Source organism: Phyllopteryx taeniolatus, unplaced genomic scaffold (assembly GCF_024500385.1).
Source record: "Phyllopteryx taeniolatus isolate TA_2022b unplaced genomic scaffold, UOR_Ptae_1.2 contig_25, whole genome shotgun sequence".
Taxonomy (NCBI): Eukaryota; Metazoa; Chordata; class Actinopteri; order Syngnathiformes; family Syngnathidae; genus Phyllopteryx; species Phyllopteryx taeniolatus.
Window position 1 is genome coordinate 247487 of NW_026903173.1, and position 18177 is coordinate 265663.

Sequence of the window (18177 nt, forward strand, 5' to 3'; positions counted from 1 at the left end):
TGCATTAATTGGAGACTCTAAATTGCCCGTAGGCATGACTGTGAGTGCGAATGGTTGTTAGTTTCTATGTGCCCTGCGATTGGCTGGCAACCAGTTCAGGGTGTACCCCGCCTCCTGCCCGATGACAGCTGGGATAGGCTCCAGCACGCCCGCGACCCTAGTGAGGAGAAGTGGCTCAGAAAATGGATGGATGGATGGATGGATGGTTCTGGGTGATTGGACAAGTGTGTAGCCTGAACACTAAAGTGATTTTTATGGCTGCAAACAAGCGAATAAAGTGTTATAGCACTGGAGCGATTGTTACAGCTGCAAACAAACAATTATCAAAGTGTCACAAGGTTGTTCTGAACTGTAGTAGAAGAATTGATGGGCACTGCAGTGTGCAAACATGTTCAATGTTGCAGACTGTGTGGAATGCATTGAGTTTTGTTGACTTCATGAATGAAAGAGCCACATTACTGACAGTAAATGTGGAGTATCTTAGTTGGCAAACATGGTACCCACAAGTACGGACATCTGACAACTGCGTGTGTAAGATACCAGCTCCAGTAAACGACTGGTTGGTTCCCACAAAATCAGTCAAACCAGACTGCTTAGAAACATGCTGGACACGAATGCTGCACTGATCTAACCTCATTTTAACAGTCTGCACAGGAGTAAAATCTTGACAAGAAAAACAAACAACAACATGAAAACTAGACATAGCATGTCCATAGCCCTGTGCTAAATCCGGAACGTTAACACTTCAATCATGTAACTATGCATGATGTTTCATGAAGGTACATTGTCCCATCCAAATTAACCAATAAAGCAAAATGGCCGTGACGCTTTTGTGCGTGAAGGCAGTCATTAGCGCTTTAGGCCCAACTAGCCAATTAGCTCGCTGCGCTGCTAGTCAGCTTGTTCTCCAAGAACAAAAATGTTTCTTCATGATTTGACAATAATCTTAACTTCTGTCACGTCAAACTGTCTCGGTCGTTGTGCTTGAAAATGGTGTTCACTGCAAGCCATCATAGGCCGCTTAGCATTAGCTCGCTAGTTACACTGCTAACGTGGCTCTTCATTAACGACATGCTTACTTCATATCATTTCAAACTGTTTCACTTACATAAAATGTTTTCATGACGATAGGAGATATTTACTCACCTTTTCGTGGAGTCCAATTCAGCTGCTGTGTCCCCGTAAAATAGTCCTGTGTGTACTCCGCGGCTTCCAACTCAAGTCTGGCCCGCTTGCTTGCTTCCCTTCCTTCTTATATAGCTGGTGTGAAGCGCACAGCTCAATCAAACCAACCACCTTACATAAAAAGCTGGGTAGAGCACACGCAGCCCACCTTATCCGCATTGATTGCATGGGATTCATAATAAACATAATATTAATATTAATGATAATAATTAGATAAGAAATTAAATAGAATAATTAAACAACAAGTGTGTGTTGATGTGTGATTTACAACTTAATGTATTGCCTATTAGTGTTATTGTTCAAATAAATAATGCGTCTGATTTTAATTTTTGTTTTTTTTGTGCGCTTCTGACTAATATCTGGTTGTTTGTTTGTATGTGCCCTGCGATTGGCTGGCAATCAGCTCAGGGTGTACCCCGCCTCCTGCCCGATGATGGCTGGGATAGGCTCCAGCACGGCCGCGACCCTAGTGAGTAGAAGCGGCTCAGAAAATGGATGGATGGATGGATGCTACATTTGGCTGGGTGAAGCCTTGTCTACATGAGCAAACATTTGTTTGCAAAAAAGTTTGCACAGGTTTGGTAATGTGGACGTGTTGCCAAACACCAGAAAACCACAGCAAACTTGTTTGGAATTGTTTGGACATGTCCATTCTTCAAAACATGTTTGCTGGAGTTTGGGAAACCCCAACCAATTAGAGAAGAGGTGGTGATCAAGTGATTCACTAGCTGGCCAAAATGCCAGCCTCCAAAAGCAAGGAAAGAAGTTGGGGATTTGAAGATACAAAGTTTAGATGAAGAATATGAGAATCCTTGGTACACCCTGTACTGGTTGCCAGCCAATCGCAGAGAAACAAAATCCATAATCTTATTTCTCTTTGCCTACGATCGAATGCCATTGACATTCCATGACACAAAAGTTAAGTGTGACATATCATGGGTGCGTGTATAGTAATTTTAAATAGACTGGGTACTATGTATTCTTTGTTGTCGTTGGTGTTTTTTTTTTTTTTTTTTTTTTTTTTTAAGTTTTCTGGAATTTTTTTGGTATTGTGTTGACAAATGTAATTTAAAGAGGATGATAAAGATGCTATATTTAAGTACAGCAAAGCCAGGGTACATAGAAGGGTAATAAACAAACATTGAACATAGAAAATAAACATTAGTGATGTAGGGATTATGTATGAAGTAAGAATTGTAATTAATTTAGGATAAACCAATAAGCCGGGAGCGACGTTTGCGTTACTTCCGGTTTATCGTAATTTTGATTTAATTGTTAAAAATCAAACTAATGTCTCGAAAGAGGCACCACGTCAAATTGGTCAAATTTAACTTTAGGCGAAATGACGACAAACCTTTTTAATCAATCTCAGAATCTAGAGGTTGCTACATTCTACAACATTTTGAGTCCTAGGTTAGGTAAGAGGTTTACTTAAATTCAGAACACACACAAAAGACGACCACGAGTGGAGTTTTATGGTATATTTAATGAAACACACACACAACTACATACTACAACAAGAACATAACACTAAGGGTAAACGAAAGAAAGAAAATAAGGCGTACGAAAATGGAAAAGAGGACATCGTGTGTGGTCGCTGGGCTAAGATAAATGAGCGTGTGAGCATTTAATGCGTTGAGTCAGAGCGAGAGAAGACAAAGTTGGGATTTTGTATGAAGCTAGTAATTTCCCCACAATTATTACGCACTGATGTTGTACATCATAGTAAGGATTGCAGTGTCGAATCACGAATGCTGATCAGCTGGTCTTTGGGGTGGTCTTGCTCCGGACGTCAGGTAGAAATGAAGCAGGTTCGGTTGAAGAAAAAACAGATGCACAAAAATAAAAAGAAATAGGAAAGAAAAGTTGTTGTCCCGTTTGGGATGCGCTCATAACTTCCCTGCCGGTTGACCTGGTGGCGGGCCGAGCTCTGGCCCTCAGAGGCCTGCGGGATCCGTCCGGGATGCCGGCAGTTGCTCGTCGAGGCCCCGCCGACCGATCGTGGCTAGGGAAAGCGATCGGCGGCGCATGGTCGACTTCTTCGATCGAAAAACGCCACCGGCTTGGTTGCGGCGGGCGTTCGCGCACGCGGTGGCACCCGGAGGTGCCCGAGGACAAAAAGGGAACAAAAGAAGGGGGAGGGGTGGCCGGAGGCCACCCAGCTGGCGAGCTACCAGCACAGAAGGAAAAAGAACCCTCAACTCAACTCAGCTCAACTCTACTCAACTGAGAAAGGTGTGCGTTTAGAGTTAAATACCCCAGGGGCGGGGCGTAGGAAGAGGTACTGCTGACTTGGAGAAGACCACGCCCACCAGCTTGAATCTTGTCTACAAATTTGAGCAAATAGGTTAATCTCAAACACTCCTAACGTTGTACTCTCACGCATAGAATCATTGTTTAAACTTTGGTCGTGGCAGATGGGTTGCTTATTGTTCAATACAACATTTTGTACAGTTTGATTTCAAATCATGAACCGCTTTCAAAATCATGCAGAGGACCTGTCAAAGTGAGACTGGGGACACAGAAACCAAGGCATACATTTGGAATATTTCTACAGAGTTTGCAAGGTATAAAAACGGACATTTTATCTTCTATTAACAAACATCAGAGGCACCTCCACAAGTTCTGGCGCTTGCAGTTCCTCTCAACGCCAGTGGGTGGAGCCTCACGTGCATCGGTGGATATTAACCACATAGTCTTCCCCAACCATTTGGTCCGGGAAGGGGTCTTTTGAAGACAGGAATCAAGATTTGACGGGAAGCTGCTAGTTAGGTTAAAGTCCACTTGACGTACACCAGACCCTGTCCTAGGCGCCGTCTCACAGCAGGGCTGTGTGGAGGAGAGGGGGTTCTCAGGTGGTCGTGAGTCTCTGTGACGCCTCAAAGTTGCGGCGCGCATGTCTGCTCCAGTGATAAGTGGATAATATGGTGTGTGTTGGCTGTTTTTAGTGCACAAGAAGAGTTTTGAGCGAGTTGCGTGTTTAGTGTGTGTGGAAACAAGCAGAGCAGGAAAACAGACAGATAGGAGTGAGAATTCATGCATGCGTCATTCCGTTCTTTTGTTTGGCTAAGCGAAAGTGGAAAGAAGGAAACAAAATACAATACGCTTTTGACAATTAATGACAACAGATCAGAAGTACTTATCACAAAACAGTTGGCATTTGACGTATAGCTTGTCGACAACTTGCCACGCTCGTTTACCTTTCTCACGGTGGTTCTTCATCATTGCGTACAAGATTTTACGCCTCACGTTGATTTCCTTGGGGAACTGGTTGGTCATTCCAAATGAAGTCCCTTTGAGCTCATGACCTTTTGATTTCACGAACACTTTTTGATGAAAGTGTTCAAACTTTGCAATGATGGGACGTGGTTGGTTTCCTGGACAAGGGGCTCCCAGTCGATGAACACGGTGAAAGGTAATCTTGTCGACTGTATCTTGCTGTATCTTGAGCGCAGACATCATGAACTTTTTAATCTGCGCCTCGGGGTCTTCAGGTGCGTTTTCTGGAACGCTTGAGAAAATGAGATTGTTGCGCATGCTTCGTGATTGAATGTCCATCGTAGTTTCTTTCATGATTTTATATTCCAGTCTAAGAGTTTTTAGTTCCGCTGACGTTGACATCATGTTTGATCGGAGCGCAGTATTATCTAATCTAAATATCTAATCTCATTGACCTGTTGCTGTCAAACTCCAAGCTGTTTCTGAGTTTGGTGATCTCTTGGCGAAGCAAGTCAAATGTAATTGACAATTTCTTGTCGATTGAGAGGAGGACACTAGTCTGTGTCTATGTCGAATCAAGTAAATCCTACGTCGAAGTAGAAGAATTCGCCTTTTTTCTCTTCAGCGGGAGCTCAATGCGGGGGCTGGGATCCTCCATGACAGACGAGTTGCCGTTAACGTAGCTGTGAGTCTCTCAAGTGGCTTTCTGTGCGTTACCGATGTTAGTGAAGCTGGTGAAGGAAAAGAGAAAAGAACAAAGCGACAATCCACCACCAAAAAAGGAAAAATACTTTGAAAATAAACATTTTGTCTTGTAGTAGCTGCTTTTCCAGATCTATGCAAGGGGTGCCGCAATGTTTTTCGTCTTCGGAAATCACGCAATCCCTCGCGTTGTCAAAGCATGCTCACAGTCCTCCGCAACACTCCAATATCTATACCAAAGCTCCAAGCTGGGGCTTCAGGTGAGCAGAGGGGGTGTCCTTGGACATCAGCCTGGCAGAGTGACAATTTGGTGGCAGAATGTTTAGTTTCTAAATTCATGCCCGCTCAGACCACATCTGAAGACGTGTCTCACGTGATTTTGGTGAATTTGATTGGGGCACAGGCAGAAGGATACTAAGGTCCGTGGACATATTTAAATCATCAGCAGGCGTCACCAGCTCATTCTGTATACCCGCTCACATTGTCTGTTGCAACACCGGCCAAGAGCAGTGACAATGCTTCACTTATGCACGGATCGCTAGGATTATGCATCGTCCTTTCTGCACAGTGATGTCTCCGTTGAGACTGTCATGGCGTCACATTTAAAGGGAATGAGAGGAGCCACTTTGATTGACGGCAAATATAGTCGGCTGTATGTAAACAGTGGCGCAGCCCGCCCACTCGCAGAGCTGTGCTGGTCTACGAAGATACCGACACTGTTGCGCTGTCTGCCACACCAGATTTACGCCGTTTCATATTGACACTTGGGCTATTTGCCCATTTCTAGTGTAATTATTCCTGTTGTCATCATTGTGTCTCTATCACTGTGCATCATTTCCACAATTCAATTTGATCATTATTACTGAACTATTGCACACTACACAGTATATTACTAATGACTGTCTGTACTAGAATAACTCCAGCTACCAGAGAAGAATTCCTTGTTTGTTTTAAGATACAATACTTGGCTCATCAAGATCATACAGATTCTGATATAACTCAGGCACTGGACAGGAAGTGTCAGTGGAGAAGCATAAGTGAAATGTATGGGTGTGTTCTGATGTCTTGCCTATGCTCACAGCTTCAATCTCACAAAGAAGGCCCCAAAAGGTTCTTTGTTGCACGAAAAAAAAAATTTGATGAGATGGTGATTTTGCTTGTACAACACTAAATTATTATGGTTTTAAGAATGTCTTTTTTATAATATGACTATTATTGGAACTGTATCAACAATTCTGCAAATAATCCTTCTGTGTTTTGGTTGACACAGCCAAAGGTATTTATTTAGCAATTTTTTTATTTTTGTGTTGTTCAGTGTTGTAGACCACCATGCTGAGACCCAGTTGTCATATTTTGGTTACCTCATCCATGAGAATGTCAAAATATTTGGACCAGTTCTTAGCATGATATGTTAAAGTCAAGACTGATTGATTAGCTTTATAAAGGCAAAATTGCAGGTGCATTGTGATTTACAAAGGGAAGATTTAACATACGCCCTTATATGCACTTTTAAAAAAAAATATCATTTGAAAGTTTGAAGTTTTTTGTAAACATTTTGTCCATTTAAGTCAAATATTACTTGCAGACAATACAATGTTAATTTTTGTTTTTTACTACATGACAGGGAGTCTCGCTACATGTGTTTGGCAGTCCCTTACATGGCTCGAGGCCCAGGTCAGTTGACAGTGCCAGGAGGTTCCAAGGTATTTTTATTCGAAGATCAGGACAAGGATGGGATGGCAACTGTCATATATGATGGACAGGTAAGAGAAAGAGAAAATAATAATATAATATAAACAATAAAATAAAAAAGTTAAAGCTGTTCAGTTGATTTAAAATATTTTCTTTTCAGAGAGGACTTGTGCCAATGTCTTTGCTCAAGCCAGCAAATATCAAGATGACCAAAGGCAAAACTGAGAATGTAATAAATTTTTTTTCATGAAATAGTACACACTAATTTTCTGTGACTTCTGAGGTTCCACAGTCTCGCGCTCAGTTTAGCATTTTAATGACAGTATTTCCCTGATGCACAAATTTGTGATCCCTAATGACCCTGGATAAGTTCTATCTTCCATTAGCATTTAAGAAAAAAAATATTCGAAGGACTGTGGGATTTTCAATGACTAGTGGTCATCCAGGATTTACAGACCCATAGTTATATTTGTAATTGCTATTTCTTCAATCCATACTGACAAGCAGGCATGTTCCAAGCACTGAAAGGCGCAAAACAATACCTTGAGGAATCTGTGCACATCAATGAGTTGGAGGCAAAAGGAGGCATACAAACAGCATCCAGTTCCAAGGCCAGGTCGTTTGCTGAAACTCACAGGGAGCAAAGTCTCAGTACTTTTTTTCATAAAGAATACCAGCCTTTACTTTTGTCAGTTTAGACACGGTGAGACAAAATGCATACACATTTGAAGTACACATGCTGTCGCAATACCAGGACTCCCTGGTCACGTGGTTAAGCAGGGCTCTGTACTGGGCGCTGAGATCTCTCAGTTATGAGCTTGATCCAGGATGGATATTGTCCTAACTCCATGGACATTAGCATGAGAGCAATGGTGCCTCATTGAAGCTCAAAACAGAACTTTCTAGCCTATTAATTTGAAAAGATGGAAAGGTAGTGAGCATAAGTACAACCTCGTGCATGTATGGCCCGACCATGCATAGTATAATCCTCTGACTTGCTGCAAAACTCTAGGGGTGGGAGGCAGGGGTGTCTTATGGGGGTCAAAAGTGATGACTGATAAATTCTAAGGGCCCATGATCCTACAGTATGTAATTATAGGAGAATATTGACGTGCCTCAAATCCCTGCTAGGCGATACAGTGGATGACTGGTTAGCACATCTGCCTCACAGTTCTGAGGACCTGGGTTCAAATCCGGCCTCGCCTGTGTGGAGTTTGCATGCTCTCCCGTGCCTGTATGGGTTTTCTCCGGGTACTCCGGTATCCTCCCACATCCCAAAAACATGCATGGTAGGTTAATTGAAGACTCTAAATTGCCCATATTAAATGTGAGTGTGGATGGTTGTTTGTTTATACTGTATGTGCCCTGTGATTGGCTGGCAACCAGTTCAGGGTGTACCCCGCCTCTCGCCCAAAGATAGCTGGGATAGGCTCCAGCACGCCCTTTACCCTATTGAGGATAAGAGGTACAGAAAATGAATGAATGAACGAAATCCCTGCTAACCAACCAGAAACTGAATTGCACTTTCACAGTTGCCACTAAGATAGCAAGTTGGCAGAGGCTCCAACACAGTGGTGAACTAAAATGCAATATATGAAAAGTGTGAGCTGGAAATGTGAGCGAAAACACTGTAGTCACAAGTCAGAAATTGTCAACAAGCAAAATTTCCACAATAATTGTTACATATAATAGTAGACTCAAACAGCCGCTTAGTTGCTACCTATGTTCTACAGCTATAACACAGACATTCCAATTGGGAGAGGGAGTAAATGCACAGTTGTAACCAACAAGCATGGAAATTATGTTACCATGTTCAGCCAGTACTTTAAAGACACCTATACCATGAACGGGAGAAAACCTGCTGCCATCACCAGTTGGTACAACAATCGTTGAGTTTGGTAATTTATCAACCCTTGAAAAAATTATAATACAGTTGAAGTATTGTATGTTGTGGCCTTTCCCTGTATTGACCGGTCCCAAGAGCAAGGGGGGGAAAAAAACACACAAAAATATCACCTATTCAAGGTCAACAGGGGTCAGAGGTCACTTGGTTAGTAGAAATAGAGCTTAGTTGGAACAAATAGAACAAGCATAATCGTTGATTGTTTGTTGTAGGATGAAAAGAACAGTTTTTGTAATCCCTTTGGTTTATTGATCTTTCAGACACTTCCTACTGGGATTCCCCTCCCTCCAGGACTAAAGCCACCCACTCGTCCGCAAAAATGGTCCCGTTCGGCAGCTCCTACTTGGGGTAAAATGAATCTCATCATGTGCTAGCCCTTGCATTGTGTTCTTTTTTAAGGTAATGATAGTGGGTACACACAGCTGACTAACAACCTAACATATGACTCAATACGTATTTGATAATTGCAATTCTTTGCAAAGCCAAATTTAATTATCCTTTAAAATAATATGTAATCTTTAAATCTGCTGTTCAAAAGTGTTAAAAATCCCACAGACACAGTCGTGCTCTTGGAAAGTGTTTGACAAAATTGTAATTAATATTTTAACGTATCCTATCCACTCTAAGTTGCCCATTTATGATCAGATTAGTGTTTCTTCACACTGCAGCTATACAATGCATTTCACAGGAGGACAGTTATCTTCAGATATACCACCCCCGTCCTACTCGTCTGCCACCCATACTCAACTGCCACCCCCAGAACCTCCCAAGGACACAGCCAATTCAGCCAGCAATAAGGTAAGTTATCCCTTATTGAGAAGCCACATACCAGCCACTGTAGACCAGTGTATTTTTAGTGCTGGTCCCAAGCCCGGGTAAATAGTGAGGGTCTGTTTGTGGCAGTCACCAAGCCAGGGTCAACCTTGCCTCCCGCCCAGAGTCAGGTAGCATAGGCCCCAGCACACCTGTGACCCTAGTGTGGATAAGCGGTATAGAAGAGTGATGGATGGATACTTATTTTAATCTATGTGAAGACACTAATTCTGTGAAGGATTTCTCACAATTTTCAAATATGATTTAATAAGGTAGGAAACAGACAAATATGTGTTTATATTTTCAAATGACTTCGATTGGCTGGCGCCCAATTCAGGGTCTACCCCGCCTCTCGCTGGGATCTTGCTGGGAGCAACCCTATTGAGGATAAATGGTTCGGAAAATGAAAGTATGGATGGATGGATTTTAATCACTTCTGCAACAATCCTACGAAATCACTGGTAAAATATTTTCAGAAGAGGATCACGGGCTACCCCTCCTTGAGACATCACCTTATCATGGTGGAGGGGTTTGTGTGTCCCAATGATCCTAGATGTGGGTATACTTATTGCCCCCCGGGTTGGGGTTCACCCCGGTGGACGAAAGGGTAGCCTCCCTCCGCCCTCGGGTGGGGGGACAGGTCCTGACTGTTGTTTGTGCCAATGCACCAAAAAGCAGTTCAGAGTACCCACCCTTTTTGGAGTCCTGTGGAGGGTCCTTCGGGAGTATGGGGTACCGAACCCCCTGATACGGGCTGTTCGGTCCGTGTATGACCGGAGTCAGAGTTTGGTCCGCATATCCGGCAGTAAGTCGGACTCGTTCCCAGTGAGGGTTGGACTCCGCCAAGGCTGCCCTTTGTCGCCGATTCTGTTCATAACTTTTATGGACAGAACTTCTAGGCGCAGCCGAGGTGTAGAGGGGGTCCGGTTTGTTGGCCTCAGTATTGCATCTCTGCTATTTGCAGATGATGTGGTTCTGTTGGCTTCATCAAGCCGTGATCTCCAACTCTCACTGGAGCAGTTTGCACCCGAGTGTGAAGCGGCTGGGATGAGAATCAGCACCTCCAAATCTGAGACCATGGTCCTCAGTCGGAAAAGGGTGGCGTGCCCTCTCCAGGTCGGGGATGAGATCCTGCCCCAAGTGGAGGAGTTCAAGTATCTTGGGGTCTTGTTCATGAGTGAGGGAAGAGTGGAACAGGAGATCGACAGGCGGATCGGTCCAGCGTCTGCAGAGATGCGGACTTTGTATCGGTCCATTGTGGTAAAGAAGGAGCTAAGCCGAAAGGCAAAGCTCTCAATTTACCGGTCGATCTACGTTCCTACCCTCACCTATGGTCACGAGCTGTGGCTGAAAGAACAAGATCCCGAAATTAGTCCGGGCTCTCCCTTAGAGATAGGGTGAGAAGCTCGTCATCCGGGAGAATCTCAGAGTAGAGTCACTACTCCTCCACATCGAGAGGAGCCAGATGAGGTGGCTGGGGCATCTGATTCGGATGCCTCCCGGACGCCTCCCTGGTGAGGTGTTCCGGGCACGTCCCACCGGGAGGAGACCCCGGGGACGACCCAGGACATGCTGGAGAGACTACGTCTTTCGGCTGGCCTGGGAACGCCTTGGGATCCCCCCAGAAGAGCTGGATGAAGTGGCTGGGGAGAGGGAAGTCTGGGCGTCCCTGCTAAAGCTACTGCCCCCGCGACCCGACCTCGGATAAGTGGTAGAAAATGGATGGATGGATGGATGGATCACAGGCTACTCATGTGGTCATTTGTGGCTCCCTGGTCCCTGCGAAGCACCATGTTTGTGACAACTGCTCTATGTTGTCCAGGGGAACTTGCAAATGATTGGGTTGCTACAGAAACTGTAATTATAGTAGAGACAATTGGGAAGGTGCTTGGTGAATCCTCTGGGCTGATTAAAATACGATAAAGATACATATTTGGTGGTGGATCAAGGAGATTCAGGAAAGTGTACAGAAAAAGAGTTTGGGATATGGATAGAACTAATTGGGGAGGTGGCAAAAACAAATAAAGTGTATAATGAGTTGTCTGAGAGGTTAGACATAAAGGAAGGAGAAAAGTAGTTGTACAGATTGGCCAGGCACAGGGAATGAGCAGGGAAAGATTTGCATCCGGTTAGGGTGATTAAAGACTTGTACTGATAAGTGAGTAAAGGGTGCTGATGAGGTGGAAGGAGTACTTGGAGGAGTAGATGAATGAGGAAAATGAAAGAGAAAGGAGAACAGGAAGAGGAAAGGCCCGAGTAGGAGCATGAGTGGAAAGGCTGCTGGTCCTACCGATCGAGGTATGAAAATGCAGAGGGGAGATGGCAGTGGATCGTTTAACAAGGTTGCCGAGGAGTGGGGGAAAAGCGCAATTTTTAAGAACAAGGGTAACAAGACAACAAGAAAAAAGTTTTTCGTTTGTTTACACATTTATAAATACAAAAAGTATAAAGTACGGTAAGTCGTAAGAAAGTAAAGTCTAAGTACGCATAGCCTTTGCTCAATTCTTTATAAATCCGCCTTTTGGCAACGATAACAGCCTCAATGTCACGTATGGAGAGGAGCTGGACCCAAGAGCAGGCGGAGGCAGATGTAAAATGATGAACAGTTTATTGAGGAAAGGTAATTGCGGTGGGTTGGCAGGCGGTGGCGTGGACAGGTGGCAGGTAGTGGTGAGGACAGGCAGCTGGGTTGGCGGCAGGAATGACGTGGATCAGGAACACGGGGGAAAACACTGAGAACAAGGAGACACAGGAGTCAAAAAAGGGAACGAGGAATAGAGTGACTTACGTGAGGTAAATGGGCCGTGGTACCGCTGGAAGTAACTGCAATACTTTGGCGAGGATTTCCTGGAACAGGCAGGATTATATACCGGTGGTGAAGAAACTGATTGGAGACAGGTGCTGAAAACAGAGAGGGGAGGGGGGAGAGAGAGAGAGAGGACGCAAAGCGCCCTCCCGGTTCCAATAATGGAACTGCAGGGCAGTATATGAGACTCAAGTGTTTTTAAATATGATGCCACAAGCTCAGCACACATATTTGGGCAGTTTTGCCTCTTTGCAGCACCTCAAGCTCCATCAGTTTGGATGGCGAGCTTTGGTGCTCATCCTTTTTTCTGCGTACATTTCTGCATTCATCTTTCCTTCAATCTTGACTCGTCTTCCGGTTACTGTTGCTGAAAATCACCGCCACAGCATGATACTTCCACCACCATGAGTCATTGTTGGGATGGTATTTCTGCCTGGATTCTTCCAAACATGACGTCTGACATTCATGTCAACCGTAGTGAGGATAAGCGGTACAGAAAATGGATGGATGGATGGACTTATTAGAGTAGTTCTAATTCAACAGAGTTTTTACTTTTGTGTTTTCGTGAAGAAGAAACTTTTACACCATTACTTTGAGCTACATTCTGCTCACTGCTTTTATAATTATCGATTATTGCTTACACAATATGCCCACCTATAGAAATTCACTTCCAGAACAATTTGTCCAAATTTTTCTGAATTTTCACATTTCCAAAATGTTGTCAAGAACATAACTGCGGGACAGTTTTTGCAGTACATTATGTAATTGGATAAAAATAATTATGCATAGTGTTCAATTACACAACATAATCATTCAACTATAATTCTAATGGTTAATCAATTTTGGCTTCAATATTTGTTTTTAATGTTTTTATTGCATCAACCTTGTAATGACAGACGCAGTTACAGCCTGAATCAAAGTATGAGATTTCGACGTGCCATTGTCAGAAATATCTGTCTATGGATTATGTCGCCTTTACCAATTCATTTCTCAACCTTGGTTTAAAAAAAAAAAAAGTTGATTAAATCAGATTAATCACATCTCAAAAGTCAATTAAAACTCAGCACTCTATTTTGCAAACAAACAAATAACTTAGATTTCTAAGTTTGTGAATGTACTTGAAAAGATATCTTCTCTTGCATGCTATTTATATTATATATTTACAGTATATTTCCTATATCCACTATTGCTACTGATATGGAAATTTCCCTGTTATGGGACTAACAAAGGTTATTTTATATTCCATCCATCCATCCATCCATTTTCTGAACCACTTCCCCTCACTAGGTTCGCGGGAGTGCTGGAGTCTATCCCAGCTATCATCAGGCAGGAGGCGGGGTACACCCTGAACTGGTTGCCAGCCAATCGCAGGGCACTTAGAAACAAACAACCATTCGCACTCAGATTCACACCTACGGGCAATTTAGAGTTGTCAATTAACCTACCACGCATGTTTTTGGGATGTGGGAGGAAACCGGAGTACCCGGAGAAAACCCACGCAGGCACGGGGAGAGCAAGCAAACTCCACACAGGCGGGGCCGAGGATTGAACCCTGGTCCTCAGAACTGTGAGGCAAACACTCTAACCAGTCGCCCACTGTGTCGCCGTTATCTTATATTGCAAATACTTATTATTATTAATAATATACTTTTAACCTGCCCCCGTTCTCAGACGACATCTCCAGTGCCGTATTATTTCATTTCTGGTTCAGAGGCTGTGAATTATTTTACATTTATATGTCCAAACACGTATCAATTGGCTTGTTATTTTGTTGTTCAAACTTGGTTAGTCTCTGTTATAACGCATTTCCAGCCAGACATATGTGACAAGTATCACCCAATCATTTATTTCACTGTTTTGCGACTTCGTGATACGATAGTTTAGCAATTAGCATAATGCTTTTCCATCTTTTTGTACCTCACTCCTCGCCCTCCCTTCGTAATAACATAAACGGTACGTTTAAGAAGCATGGTATGAACTGGAGCTTATTTGCTACCATGAAGGCGATGATTCGTGACTTACAATGCGTTGACATCGGAAGCAAAGAGAGGTAAACCCCCCCCGTCCTTAATTCTTTGGGTGGAGGCGAGACTCGTGCATTGGTCCTGGATGATCAATCACTCCCAGGGTCCCCTGGATCGGCGATCAATCGTAGGATCCCACTTCTGACACCAACTGTTTTGGCCAATCTTTTTCCGACAGAATAAGTAAGGAAGCAATCTTGTCTTTGTGGGCTTTTATTACAAAAAAGAAAGAAAGGTCTTTGAAAAGAGAGGAAAAGGTACAAGTCTTATGAGTTGTCACCCCTTACTGAAGCCCAGGCAAAAAGCCCCTTCGTTATATCAAAGTGAGAGAGAAAGAGAAGGAAAGCAAACAATTATCTATGTCCAGCTGTACTAGTAGTCACAACATAACTCGGAACAAGTATTACGCACACAGAGCCAGTAGTCACAACATAACAATAAAGCATGTGAAGGTTGTATAAAACTAATAGAAGTCATATTTGATATATAGTAAACACATTTTCCAACACAGTTGTCATCACAACAAGACAAAACAACAACAAAAACAAAAAAGCGCTGAAAGATCCAGATATAATGCTAATTTTGGCAATGCAAATTATAAACTGGTTGGTCTTAAAGAGGGGCATGGAAGGACATCTTTCTAATTCAAAGGGATATTGTCAGAATAGCACATTTTGGATGCAGTGTGTTTGTTTATCACCAGTTAGGCGTCGCTTTGTCTCTGGGGCCGCCGTTGGGAGTTAGTTAGAGGTCGGACGAACTGGGTCCCCCACCACCGATCGCCACCATGAGTGCAAAAGTCTTATTTGCATAGTGCTGCTCTTTTTTCTTCTCTTCGGACAGTCTCTGATCCGAAGTCCACAATGGAAGCATCTTCTACACTGCCCGCACCCCCACTGCCTCAACCTCCTCAAATCTGGTTCAGCGATGCTTTGCTGTCAATTGAGGGTGTATGGAGGGTGGCGGCTGCTCTTGTGAAGTGTTGCAGCAGGCTGTGTGAGGAGAGGCCACAGAAGTGCAGGCTGTGGTGTGGGTCTTCTTTCAGATTTATTTTTCTTCTTCTTTCTTCTTCTTTCTTGATTGTTGTAGTTGAGTGTCTGATTTGTGGCTGGCTTGTGGAGGTTATGGTGAAAACCCACTCTGCAACCACAACTTGACAGCCTCCCCCAGGCCAGACAGATTAGATCCCAGGCGATATACACAGTTATCAGTAACTTTCCCTATATGTTTTCTTTGTCAGAAAGCGTCACATCTAATTCTAACAGTCAAAAACATTTCCAGACATGTACCGTTTATCTGTATTTTCTTTTCTCCAAATGTCAGATACCATATTTTTCCTCTTGCTCTATTGCTTTTCCTCTTACTCCTTCCACCACCCATTTCACTTTAACATGACAGGTACAACCTGTTGGGAGTGCTCCACTTTACAGTTTTTGAACATTTTCAAATTTTTTGGGTTCCAGACCCGAAGACATGAAACCCAGTCTCTGTCTTTACAATACGATAATCCAATTATCGTCCGCAATCCTATTACTGTTGTAAGGATTCTTAATGGAAGTATGACAGAGCAATTAACAAATAGCAATTATCGATCACAACAAAGAAGACTGTTTCAAATAGAGTACACCATGTACACCATGGTAAATCCGAAATGGCCGAATTTTCAAGGAAATACAATTTTCTTTACCGTATTTCCTTGTTTGGAGGACAGCACAGGTCTGTTTGGATCCTGAGGTGATAGCGACATCCAGGGACCTGGCAGCCCCCCAGTCCTAATTCTCTGGGTGGAGGCAGGACTCGTGGGTTGGTCCCGGATGATCAATCACTCCCAGGGTCCCCTGGATTGGCAATCAATCATAGGATCCCAGCCTCGTTGCCACTTTTGTATTGGATAGTCTTCTTTTTACAGAATAATTAAGGAAGCAATCTTGTCTTTATGTCTTTTTTTTTAAATACAAAGAGCTATTTGCATAATATTTACAGAGAGCGAGAGAGAGAATGAGGGTAGTACGGTATCCAGGAAAGGAACTTGGAGGGACAGATGGTGGTAGACTTTGCAACAAGGATGCAAATGGCTGTAGTGAACACTTTTTTCCAGAAGCGGCACGAACATAGGGTGACCTACAAGAGCGGAGGTAGAAGCACACAGGTGGATTACATTTTGTGCAGACGATGTAATCTGAAGGAGGTTACCAACTGTAAGGTAGTGGTAGGGGAGAGTGTGGCTAGACAGCATAGGATGGTGGTGTGTAAGATGTCTCTGGTGGTGGGGAGGAAAATTAGGAAGACAAAGGCAGAGAAGAGAACCATGTGGTGGAAGCTGAGACAGGACGAGTGTTGTGCAGCTTTTCGGGAAGAGGTGATACAGGCTCTTGGTGGACGGGAAGAGCTTCCAGAAGACTGGACCACTGCAGCCAAGGTGATCAGAGAAGCAGGCAGGAGAGTACTTGGTGTATCTTCTGGCAGAAAAGGAGAGAAGGAGACTTGGTGGTGGAACCTCACAGTACAGGAAATCATACAAGGAAAACGGTTAGCTAAGAAGAAGTGGGACACTGAGAGGACCGAGGAGAGGCGAAAGGAATACATTGAGATGCGACACAGGGCAAAGGTAGAGGTGGCAAAGGCAAAACAAGAGGCATATGATGACATGTATGGCAGGTTGGACACTAAAGAAGGAGAAAAGGATCTATACAGGCTGGCCAGACAGAGGGATAGAGATGGGAAGGATGTGCAGCAGGTTAGGGTGATTAAGGATAGAGATGGAAATATGTTGACTGGTGCCAGCAGTGTGCTAGGTAGATGGAAAGAATACTTCGAGGAGTTGAAGAATGAGGAAAATGATAGAGAAGGGAGAGTAGAAGAGGCAAGTGTGGTGGACCGGGAAGTGGCAATGATTAGTAAGGGGGAAGTTAGAAAGGCATTAAAGAGAATGAAAAATGGAAAGGCAGTTGGTCCTGATGACATTCCTGTGGAGGAATGGAAGCATCTAGGAGAGGTGGCTGTGGAGTTTTTGACCAGCTTGTTCAATAGAATTCTAGTGCGTGAGAAGATGCCTGAGGAATGGAGGAAAAGTGTACTGGTGCCCATTTTTAAGAACAAAGGTGATGTGCAGAGCTGTGGCAACTATAGAGGAATAAAGTTGATGAGCCACACAATGAAGTTATGGGAAAGAGTAGTGGAGGCTAGACTCAGGACAGAAGTGAGTATTTGCGAGCAACAGTATGGTTTCATGCCTAGAAAGAGTACCACAGATGCATTATTTGCCTTGAGGATGTTGATGGAAAAGTACAGAGAAGGTCAGAAGGAGCTACATTGTGTCTTTGTAGATCTAGAGAAAGCCTATGACAGAGTACCCAGAGAGGAACTGTGGTACTGCATGCGGAAGTCTGGAGTGGCAGAGAAGTATGTTAGAATAATACAGGACATGTACGAGGGCAGCAGAACAGCGGTGAGGTGTGCTGTCGGTGTGACAGAAGAATTTAAGGTGGACGTGGGACTGCATCAGGGATCAGCCCTGAGCCCCTTCCTTTTTGCAGTGGTGATGGATAGGCTGACAGATGAGGTTAGACTGGAATCCCCGTGGACCATGATGTTTGCAGATGACATTGTGATCTGCAGTGAAAGCAGGGAGCAGCTGGAGGAACAGTTAGAAAGATGGAGGCATGCACTGGAAAGAAGAGGAATGAAGATTAGCCGAAGTAAAACAGAATATATGTGCATGAATGAGAGGGGTGGTGGGGGAAGAATGAGGCTACAGGGAGAAGAGATGGCAAGGGTAGAGGACTTTAAATCTTGGGGTCAACCGTCCAGAGCAATGGTGAGTGTGGTCAGGA

General features: G+C 43.8%; 1 protein-coding gene across 1 annotated transcript in view; it reads left to right on the plus strand.

Annotated features, from left to right (window-relative positions):
• noxa1 (NADPH oxidase activator 1) overlaps positions 1-18177 on the plus strand; it is a 69947-nt gene that overhangs the window by 40235 nt on the left and 11535 nt on the right. The window contains exons 9-12 of the mRNA XM_061765114.1: positions 6731-6869; positions 6959-7027; positions 8962-9049; positions 9390-9499. Coding sequence (XP_061621098.1) covers positions 6731-6869; positions 6959-7027; positions 8962-9049; positions 9390-9499 — 406 coding nt within the window. The remainder of the gene's footprint in view (positions 1-6730; positions 6870-6958; positions 7028-8961; positions 9050-9389; positions 9500-18177) is intronic.